A 12,011-nucleotide genomic window follows, 5' to 3' on the forward strand; every position below is an offset into this window, starting at 1 on the left:
GAATATACATGTCCTTTAGAATCGAGTTTGTAAGACAGTAACTTATTTTAGAAGGAAATGGTCAGCTGTTCCCCATCTCACTCGTAACTGTTACACCACACTTGCTCAGCTGGGTGCCCCCTCGAGACTAGCCCAGTTTGGCTGGGCAGACGCGGGCAGCTTACGTCAGTCAGGCGAGAGAGTGAACACATACTGTACGGCACCTGCCGTTCGATTGTGACTACAGAGCTTTCCTCGCACCATTATCAACGTAATGTTGATTGGTGTAAGTTACAGCGTAAAGGAAGGCATTGTAACCGCAGGAAATACCTACTTCTTTCAAATATTCGTGCGGACTTATACTGCGCTTGATATTAACATCCGAGGTTTAATTTTCGTATATTTTACACATTCCAAGAAAACTGACACGTTAGAATTTCTGTTACAGTACACAGTTACTCAAAAATAGAATGAGCGCGTGGTATTGTAGTTCGTCGCACTTAATGTTTTATCAGATTTAATTGTAATTATCATCAAAGTATAATTCCTTCCTATGTGAATATAAACTCTGTGGATACCTACAACAAAAATTATATCATCTGTAGGTTCATTGTTTCAGGGAAAATGTACGTACGGGGAACTTATACAATACCATGCTCTTTTATTTTTTCTTTTAGCGACTGTACAAAGATACAGTGTTGAAGCCTGCAAGCTACGTTTTACAATTTTTTGGACGGGAATGACAGAATTTCCACTAAGAAAAGTAAAATCCCTATTATTCATTCAGTAAAACGTAATACATAATTCAAAATGCTTTATGATTGATTTTGTGCAGTGTTCTTGTATTTTGTGACTTTCCGTGTCGTTGAGTTTCTGAAAATAGTATTTAAACATCTATCTTCAACCATATTTATTGGGTCATCGCCTATAACAGTATCATGCGAATGAGCATGTTCGCTTTGTAGTACGTCCTACATTATACCTTTTCGACATGAGACTGCCCTCATAGTAGGTATTTTGTACGGTCCACTGCTACCACACACACACTCACAAAAATAATTGTTCTTCCCACTGGCTGTCTTGCAGTGAGATTCGGCAAGGCCCTTTATTTTTCGTTAGTTTCAGCATCGTTAATGATCAAATCTGACTGGCATTGACCTTCATGGCCTATGACGTAACCACAACGTCACTGTGGCTGAATAGCATACGCTCATCTCCTACCTGCCCGTCCGCTTGCTATGTTGTGTGCCCGCGGGACGTAATGCCCTAGCGTAAGCACCTCTGTTACACAAATGGTTCCTCAGAAGTGCAATCGAACTCTTTACAGCCATTAAGAATACCAAGAATTTTTGTGGGATGAATTTGTAATCCAGTCTCAACACCTAACAGAGCTGTACAAATTTGGCTGTTATTGTTCCTCCAACTAAACAATTCTTCATAATATGGAACTGTGGACTCGTCTCATATTTCTTTATGAACATCTGCTAGTTAGGTTTCAGAAGTGTCACTTTTAACGGTAGTGTTACGTTATCGGAATATTTGTCATTTTAATAGCATAGATGAAAATAAAGTCCGCCTCTGTGGTGTAGTGGTTAGCGTGATTAGCTGCCACCCCCGGAGGCCCGGGTTCGATTCCCGGCTCTGCCACGTAATTTGAAAAGTGGTATGAGGGCTGGAACGGGGTCCACTCAGCCTCGGGAGGTCAACTGAGTAGAGGTGGGTTCGATTCCCACCTCAGCCATCCTGAAAGTGGTTTTCCGTGGTTTCCCACTTCTCCTCCAGGCGAATGCCGGGATGGTACCTAACTTAAGGCCACGGCCGCTTCCTTCCCTCTTCCTTGTCTATCCCTTCCAATCTTCCCATCTCTCCACAAGGCCCCTGTTCAGCATAGCAGGAGAGGCCGCCTGGGCGAGGTACTGGTCATACTCCCCAGTTGTATCCCCCGACCAAGAGTCTGAAGCTCCAGGACACTGCCTTTGAGGCGGTAGAGGTGGGATCCCTCGTTAAGTCCGAGGGAAAAACCGAACCTGGAGGTTAAACAGATGATGATGATGATGAGATGAAAATAAAACTGTATGGATGCCCAGCTTTTATCTCGCATTTCCGTTGAAATTTGGCACCAAGAGAAATTTCAGTACACCGGGCGAGTTGGCCGTGCGTGTAGAGGCGCGCGGCTGTGAGCTTGCATCCGGGAGATAGTAGGTTCGAATCCCACTATCGGCAGCCCTGAAAATGGTTTCCCGTGGTTTCCCATTTTCACACCAGGCAAATGCTGGGGCTGTACCTTAATTAAGGCCACGGCCACTTCCTTCCAACTCCTAGGCCTTTCCTATCCCATCGTCGCCATAAGACCTATCCGTGTCGGTGCGACGTAAAGCCCCTAGCAAAAAAAATAAATTATAAATTTCAGTACCGTATTTAATTTAATGGTGTGCGTAATGTGTTCATTTAAAGACATATAAAAGGTATGGTGCTGTCACAACCAATAACATGAAACCCGGCAGTAGGTGAAGCTAAGGACCAACAAACAGGTGTCTCAAAATACAGTAAAACGCTCCTGTTGCTAGAGAACTGAGTACGGTACTCCAGACTCAGTAGCTCAGACGGTAGAGCGCTGACCTTCTGAGCCCAACTGGGAGGTTTGATTCTGGCTCAGTCCGGTGGTATTTAAAAGTACTCAAATTTGTCAACTTCTTGTCGGCAAAATAACTCCAGCGAGACGAAATCTCGGCACCTCGGCGTCTACGAATACTGAAAAAGTAGTTAGTGGGACGTAACAACCAATAACATTAAATGAACACGGTATAGTCCCATTGAGCCGGCCCCATGGTGTAGGGGTAGCGTACCTGTCTCTTACCTGGAGGCCACGGGTTCGATTCCAGACCAGATCAGGGATTTTTTCCTGGACTTGAGGGCTGGTTCGAGTTCAATTCTGCCTACGTGATTAGAATTGAGGAGCTATCTGACGATGAGATAGCGGCCCCGGTCTAGGAAACTAAGAATAACGGCCGAGAGGATTCGTCGTGCTGACTACACGACACCTCGCAATCTGCAGGCCTTCGGGCTGAGCAGCGGTCGCTTGGTAGGCCAAAGCCCTTCAAGGCTGTTGTGCCATGGGGCTTGGTTTGGTTTTTTTACAGTCTCATTGTTGACTCACACATGGCCAGTAATTTCAAGAATGGCCGACAGTACTGTATAATTCGAAGTTGACTGTATTGCTATTTTTTCTAGATCATTTTTTCACCTCCCGACGCCGGCCTACTGTAGTTCCGTTGACCTCCAAGAACCTGACTCCTGGGTTCATTCTGCAGGTGTGTCCAAAGAAATCGGCTCTTCTTTTCCGGATGGTGTCGGAGAATTTTTCCATCTTGAGATACAATATTCCTGGTTGCTTTCCTTTCTGTACGACCAGTTTTCTATTCTTCGAGGTAACAATATTTTCCCCATAATCTTTCTCTCCAGTAGTTTCAGAGTCTTGATCGACCCTGACTTTGTTAAGTTCAGGCATTCAGCTGGTAATAAGTTTTTCGGACGTATCACTGTTCGGTAATATTCTTCGTTTTGCGTTGATCGAGATCTTCTTGTTGTAGGTGTTCTTGGTTAGTTTGCACGTCTAGGTCATTTTGCTGATCTTGGATACTATGCCTTTTCAGTGGTACTTAGGCTGTGGTGGAGCTGTGGAGGATCAAACCAGCCTTCGGGCTGAATACCCAACATACATACACTGTCTGCAGGATCAATGCTAGTGGCAACCGTGGCCAGTGTTTAAATGCGCTGAACTATCTTAGCCGGTCTTTTGAAATTTTAAGTTGAAGAATTAAAATTATACGAGTGTCCCAGTGCGTCCCGAGACGCTGACACTGCTTTTGGATACTGGAAGCGAACAAACCGATATTCACGCGGAAAGCGTTCGTCACTGGCTAGAGGACTAGAAAAAGTTAAAATCCACCAGGTGAAATGTTTCAGTTTGGAAACGTTGAGTTGTTTTCTCTTTCCAGTGTACCGTGAAGAGGGACTGAAGGGAAGAGTTCTTATTTCGTGACTGTAGTTAATAAGCCAATTCTGCAGTCTCTGAGCATAACATCTCTATTACCAGGAGTCCCCAGGCTCTATTCCTGGCCGGATGAGGGATTTTTACCAGGATCTCAGAGATAGTGCGAGGTCTATTCGACCTACATGAGGAGCTATCGAACGGTGAGATGGAGGCCCCAATATAAGAAAAGCAAGAATGACGGCCGAGTGAATTCGTCACGCTGACCACGCTCCCCTCGTAATCTCTACGCATTCATCTGAGCAGTGGTCACTTGGCAGGCCAAGGCCCTTAATCCCACCATTCTTAATTTTTAAAAGTAAACCTGTTGAAATGTTTGTCAGTTATGCAATTTGTCTTGAACAGTAGCGAGGAATATAAAAGAAAAAGTTATTTGCCGAAGCTCTTTTTTTTTTGCTAGTTGCTTTACGTCGTACCGATACAGATAAGTCATATGGCGACGATGGGATAGGAAAGGCCTAGGAGTTGGACGGAAGCGGCTGTGGCCTTAAGGTACAGCCGCGCGCCTCTAACCGCACGGCCAACTCGCCCGTTGTCGAAGCTCTAGTTCTCTTGTGACAAGTATATAATTGTTAGGTGTTCAACGCTCTTTCGTAACTTATATAATATTTATCACCACTTTGTACTGACCTATGAAATGATAAAGCCGAATATCGGCTTCTTCTTCTTCAACACAAGAAAGCACCTCTCTAACCGTCATTCAAAAGTTATTGCGAGAGGGTCATGGTGTTGCTTTCGCCGGAACGTAAAATAATCCCTGCGAGATAAATTTCGGTGCCATTACGTCTCTAGGGATCGCTATAAATTGTTGGGACATTAATTTTCTCGCCCCATTCTTGTTATTTATTTACTATCTTCTTCTTTTCTTCTACCGCTCTTCTCACACCTGTGGCGTGTCGCACATGTGGACTTTGCTCTCTTTTACAGACGGATGCCCTGCCTGACGTCAAGCCCATATGCAAGAATGTAATCACTATTGCGTTTTTCTCTGATGGTTAGTAGTGTAGTGTGTTGTATGAATATGAATGGGAGAGTACGGGGACAAACACACATACCTAGTTCCTGAACCAAAAGAATTAATTACACGTGATTAAAAGTGCCGACTCGGCCGGGAATCGAACCAGAGACCCTCTCAACCGAAGGCCTCAACGCTGACCAGTCAGCCAAGGGGTAGGGCAGATATTTACTCCGCCGTGTTTACTTAATTATTTATTAATTAATCACTGCAACAGGTTGCCTTGTTGCCACCCTTGTTAACTTAAGAATCGTCAAATAACACTTCCAGATATATTTCCTTGTTACTAGCTATTTTTAAGGCTGTGATCAATCAATCAATCAATCAATCAATCAATCAATCAATCAATCAATCAATCAATCAATCAATCAATCAATCAATCAATCAATCAATCAATCAATCAATCAATCAATCAATCAATCAATCAATCAATACTGATCTGCATTCAGGGCAGTCGCCCAGGTGGCAGATTCCCTATCTGTTGCTTTCCTAGCCTTTTCCTAAATGATTTCAAAGAAATTGGAAATGTATTGAACGTCTCCCTTGGTAAGTTATTCCAATTCCTAACTCCCCTTCCTATAAACGAATATTTGCCCCAGTTTGTCCTCTTGAATTCCAACTTTATCTTCATATTGTGATCTTTCCTACTTTTGTAAACGCCATTCAAACTTGTTCGTCTACTAATGTGTACTAATGTGTACTAATGTGTACTAACGTGTACTAAGGTGTACGGATGTTCTGATATTATTTCAAATCTTGGTTGGTTAATAGTTTTAAAGATGTTTGCATGGAATTAACAACCAGTAGCAACAGGATCTATGAAACAAAACAGAATGTTTTCGTTACATGGTACGTATGCGATATTTTAACGACGGTTTAGTTTTCACTGATTCTTTCGTTTCCAGTACCCAGAGGTCCTTTCAAATCTCACTAGAGCTTGAGATTACGGAACGGTAGGTTAAGATGACTCAGAAATGTTGTAATACCAAAAAGGGAACCCATGTGGCTCTACAGCTCCGGATGACCTTGGCCTACTAAAATGTCCTGCAGATTAGAATAGAATATGAATATATTTATTTTTCATTTACAAGATAACCCAATTACAGAGGATGCAATATAAAATTAAATAGCGCACTGCAATAAGATAATATTTACAAATAAATACAAATTTACACTTACGTACTAATATACATCTTCACAAATTAGCTATAGATATGATACATACTACAGACTGACTATGCACGAAATAACTTGAACATAATGAATACATTTACACATAATAATCAGCGACTCCCTCAACCATATTACCTCGTATCCTCGACGTGGTTCGGTCCTTCAAAAAGCTCCTCAGTTTATTTCACGAGACTTAGAGAACCCAAACTCCATGGCTCAACAGCCCCGAAGAGACATGGCCTACCAACTGACCGCTGCTCAGCTTGAAGGCCTGCAGATTACGAAGTGACGTGTGGTCAGCTTAATTAATCCTCTCGGTCAACATTCTTGACTTTCTAGACCGAGGCCTCCATCTCACCGTCAGGTAGCTCCTACGAACATTGTCATCACGTAGGCTGAGTGGACTTGAACCAGGCCATAGATCCAAGTACAACTTCCCGATCTGTCCAGAAATCGAATCCGGTTCCACTTCCACACTAAGCAGCCCTTTGCCCAGGATTAAAATCCACGGACTATTCGTGTTTGGAACCCGAAGCCTCCGGGTAAAGCTGCAGACATTCTAGCCATATACCACGTGGCTAGCAATATTGTTATTCATTTAAGTCAAAATAATGGAAAATCTGTCTTTGGCCACCCTTGTTGCCTTATTTTCCCCACGGCCCTACAGACATAATGGGCCTTGGCCTACCGAACGACCACTGCTCAGCCTCGAAGGCCTCGCACTTAGATGGATGACCATATGAAATGATCCAGAAAGTGTCAGAAACCTGCTAGAAAAATATGCATTAGTATCCAGGATCAGCAATGACCTAGGCGTGCAAACTAACCAAGAACACCTAAAACAAGAAGAAGATCACGATCAACGCAAAACTAAGATTATTACCAAACAGTGATACGTCCGAGAAACTTATTAGCAGCTGAGTGCCTGAACCTAACAAAATCAGGGTCGATCAAGACTCTAAAACTACTTGAGAGAAAATAGTTACCTCGAAGAAGATAAGACTGGTCGTACATAAGGAAAAGCAACCAAGAATATTGTATCTCAAGATGGAAGAAGTCTCTGACAACATCCGGAAAAGAAGAGCCAGGTTCTTTGGATACACCTGCAGAATGAACCCATGAGTGAGGTTTTTTGAGACCAAGGGAATTACAGTAGGCTGGCGTCGGGAGGTGATAAATGATTTAGAAGAAGTAGCAATACAAGGTGCAGGAATCAGCAACAGGGAAGCCAAAACATCTAGAGACTTGAATACCAGGAGTTTACAACAAAAGTTCAGATCCTGGACTCAACCACCGTGAACAGAGGAAAGGAGACGAATACAGACTGAAAGAATGAGGGAGTACTGGGCATGAATCAAGCTCCGATGGTAACAGAAATCGAAAACCTCTAACTTGACACTTTTAGATGGAAAATATTGCCAATGATGTACGAAATTTTGTAAATACAGTATTTATTTTAACAAAATATAATGATGATGACGTAAAAAGAGGTCTGGGGTCTCAGGATAAAAATTTATAAATATAAATATAAATATAAATACCGAGCTCGATGGCTGCAGTCGCTTAAGTGTGGCCAGTAACCGGTATTAGGGAGATAGTGGGTTCGAATCCCACTGTCGGCAGCTCTGAAAATGGTTTTCCGTGGTTTCCCATTTTCACACCAGGCAAATGCTGGGGCTGTACCTTAATTAAGGCCACGGCCGCTTCCTTCCCACTCCTAGACCTTTCCTGCCACATCGTCGCCATAAGACCTATGTGAGTCGGTGCGACGTAAAGCAACTAGAAAAAAAATATAAATATAAATATAAATATAAATATAAATATAAATATAAATATAAATATAAATATAAATATAAATATAAATATAAATATAAATATAAATATAAATATAAATATAAATATAAATTAATCTCGAACCATAGTTTAGGGACTACTGGAGAGATTTCTACCAAACTTGGAACACATATGGCTTACTATCAGGAGACTAACCGCCTGGTTGCAAGGCACATCTAACACTTTTGGGGCTAGGGTTAGGGGTGAGGGGGAGGAATACAAAATAATCGAAAATAGTGTCGAATCCATAGTTTTCGGGGTTGCTGAGATGAATAGTGACACCCTGCGTTTTTTAAATCCAAACTCAGCTACCTTTGTGGATTTACATATGAACTTAAAATTTCACATGCTGATTTTCCTTTATATATCAGGTATTAAAGAGCAAGTGGTATTAAAATAATCTTCTTCTTCTTAATCTGTTTTCCCTCCAGGGTCGGTTTTTCCCTCGGACTCAGCGAGGGATCCCACGTCTACCGCCTCAAGGGCAGTGTCCTGGAGCTTCAGACTTTGGGTCGGGGATACAACTGGGGTGAATGACCAGTACCTCGCCCAGGCGGCCTCACCTGCTATGCTGAACAGGGGCCTTGTGGAGGGATGGGGAGTTGGGATGGGACAGGCAAGGAAGAGGGAAGGAAGCCTTAAGTTAGGTACCATCCCGGCATTTACCTGGAGGAGAAGTGGGAAACCACGGAAAACCACTTCCAGGATGGCTGAGGTGGGAATCGAACCCACCTCTACTCAGTTGACCTCTCGAGGCTGAGTGAACCCCGTTCCAGCCCCCGTACCACTTTTCAAATTTCATGGCAGAGCCGGGAATCGAACCCGGACCTCCGGGAGTGGCAGCTAATCACGCTAACCACTACACCAGAGAGGCGGACGGTATTAAAATAATACACACTTAAAATGTTTTGACCGGGAGAGTAATGCCTAAAATCATAATTATTCATATCTGTGAAACTGTTTGACTTAGTAGGTTGAAATCCCACATGATGGTGCTCATATAATTATGTAATAGATTTTAAATAAAAAGTGGTCTTAAAACAAAGCAACCCTAAGGGGTTTTGACTGAGGGTGCGTGTGAGGCCCGATTATAAAAATATCCACTTCTCTGAAATCACTTTACGTACGAGGATAAAATTTCACATGATGGTTGCTCCTACATGTTTTAAATAATAACAGGTCTTAAAAATACATCCTAAGGGATTTTGGTTGCAGGGTGTAGACTTATGACAAACTTCATCCCTCCAAACCATTTGACGTATTAATTTGTAATTTTCAAGAAATTCGGGTTTCGTAGGAGTTGAACATGGTATAATCCAAAATAGTTCACGCATAAAAGGATTGGGACCATGTAGACTTGTTTGAAGTTCTAAAATTGTCTTCATAACAGCCAAGGTACTCGACCGAATTTCTGATTTCTGTTCTTTATTGCCAAAGACATGTATTTAGAAAACTCAGGAGTTTAAATGAAGTAATATTAAACTTAGTACACGGCTGGAGGAATTTCTTTTGATACTGTATACTTGGGCCTGTCAAACTCCCAAAATCTCACACGTGCAAACTGAGGCGCAGAGATCCTGTGCACAGTGCATCGGTCCCACTCGGCTCGGCACAGACCAACGCTTCGTCTCTGGGTTACTCGGCTAAGCTCAGCTCAACTCGGCTCGGATTTAGAGCGCTACGGAGCAAGTGAGGAAGAGGGAAGACAGCGTAGTGAGCGAGACAGGCGTGAGGAAAGAGAGAGACAGCCTATTGCTCCTAATCGAGAGGAGTCGGGTCTGCACTCTGGTCAACCAAGCGAAGTCGTCTTTTGCACCGTGCCCAGCGCAATGCCCTGGTGCATGCACCCTGAGAGGCCCTGCTGTATACCATTAATGGTACCTACATACGTATTCTTGCGCATGTTAGATGTATATTTTTAATTATATAGACCTCTCTAATTACTAATCAGATTCCAAATGTTTAATATATATACTAGGCTTAAATAATAATGGTGGCTTCAACTCGATTTTTAACAGAGATCGGTGCTGCCCTCTATAAACCTAAAATTCTGTTTTTGATATTAAATAAGAAGAAGTCTTAAGCCACTACATCCCTAAGGCGTTCTGACTGAGGTTGGGGGGGGGGTAGGGTGAGGAATGATGAAAAAATATCCATTTTGTGAAACCGTTTGAATTACGGCGTTTTAAGTTCAAATGATATTCTAGGTGTTAAATAATAGTAGGTTTGAAATATATTTAATCCGTCAGAGAGTTAAATGGGGGTTAACATCCGGAAAAAAATATATTAATTCATACCTCCGAACGGTTTAACGTACAAAGAAAAAATCCAAATAGTGGTATGTATTTTTTTTTTTTTTTTTGTAAGTTGCTTTACTTCGCACCGACACAGATAGGTCTTATGGCGATGATGGGACAGGAAAGGGCCAGGAGTGGCAAGGAAGCGGCCGTGGCCTTAATTAAGGTACAGCCCCAGCATTTGCCTGGTGTGAAAATGGGAAACCACGGAAAACCATTTTCAGGGCTGCCGATAGTGGGTTTCAAAGCTCCCGAATACTGGATACTGGCCGCACTTAAGCGACTGCAGCTATCAAGCTCGGTCTATGTATTTTTAATCCTAGGTATGAAATAGGAAATATGTTTAAACATTCCACCCCTGAAGTGTTAAATGGGATGAGGTCCGGAAACGAAATTATTCATCCCTCCAAAACCGTTTGACGTACAAAGTTTTAATTTTACAATAAGGTTCTTCTTTCGTGTCCTAGGTGCAAAATAATGATTGTATACTTCAATACATTTCTCTCCTGAGGGGTTTAGATGGCGGTGGACTCTCAAATGCACAATACACATTCCTCCGAAACCGTTTCAGGCACGAACTTAAAATTTTAATAAAAGAAACGAGATTTCCACTTCTGGAGTGGCACATGGCCCAGAGGTTCACTGATCCTGTACCAAAAATGAGTAAGGCCTACTTCCTGGGCGAAACCCGCGGTGTAGGGCTAGCATGCCTGCCTCTTATGCAGAGACCCCGGGTTCAATTCCCAGCCAGCTCAGGGATTTTTACCTAGGATCTGTGGGCTGGCTCGAGGAACATTCAGCTATTACAATTGAGGAGCCATTTAACGGTGAGATGACGGCCCCGGTCTAGAATGGCGAGAGTAACGGCCGAGAGGATTCATCGTGCCGACCACACAACACCTCCATCGTACTCTGCAGGCGTTCGTGCTGAGCAGCGGTCGCTTGGTAGACCATGGCCCTTCGGGGTTTGGTTTGATTTGGTTTGCTTAATTCCTGGGAATAAAGGCGGCCGGTGATAGAGCTGACATCTACTTCGTGCCGAGATTAAGGAAAGATCTTTACCTTCCACTCCTCCAAGTGCCTTCATGCCCTGTACGGAGATGGTTTTGCTTTGCTTTCTAACTACTTGTATGGTTTCCGGAGATGCCGAAGTTGCAAATAACTGTTCTCTTACGTGCCGGTGATTTTACCAACACGAAGTTGACGTATTTGGGTACCCTCACTATACCACTACCAGATTGAGCCGAGATCGAATCCACCAGCTGCGGAGAAGGAGGTCAGCGCTCTTCTTTCTCATCCTTCAAATAGCATAGTTATGGTGCCAGTAAAATGCGATATAGAAAGACGTATAGGATGCTTAGTTGTGCTGGTTCTGCTATTTCGTCACTTCCAAGTTCGTGCCAATAAGCTATGTATGACCTTGCTAACTTCAAAAGGAAATGTTATCTTCGTCCATTGGCCAACTAGATGTGATCATCACTTATAAGTAATAGTACATCACAATACAGTGCCGCTGAATAAGCATCGCAGTTGTTGTTCACATTATGGGTATCCTAGAGAGTTACGTTTATTTAATCAAATACTTAGCAATTCTGTTGTTTACTTATGGAATACTTCCAGAAACTGGTTTTGAAACAGGTAAGATTTACTAATATACTGTATA

At 42.8% G+C, this 12,011-nt stretch overlaps 1 protein-coding gene across 1 annotated transcript in view; it reads left to right on the forward strand.

The window, feature by feature from the left end:
* Positions 1 to 11,856: 11,856 nt before the first annotated feature.
* The window catches only part of LOC136857885 (neurotrimin), a 749,463-nt gene continuing 749,308 nt past the window's right edge, over positions 11,857 to 12,011 (forward strand). The window contains exon 1 of the mRNA XM_067136920.2: positions 11,857 to 11,986. Within this exon, the coding sequence (XP_066993021.1) occupies positions 11,893 to 11,986 (94 nt within the window). The 5' untranslated portion in view covers positions 11,857 to 11,892. The remainder of the gene's footprint in view (positions 11,987 to 12,011) is intronic.

Source organism: Anabrus simplex, chromosome 1 (genome assembly GCF_040414725.1).
Source record: "Anabrus simplex isolate iqAnaSimp1 chromosome 1, ASM4041472v1, whole genome shotgun sequence".
In the NCBI taxonomy this organism is placed as follows: Eukaryota; Metazoa; Arthropoda; class Insecta; order Orthoptera; family Tettigoniidae; genus Anabrus; species Anabrus simplex.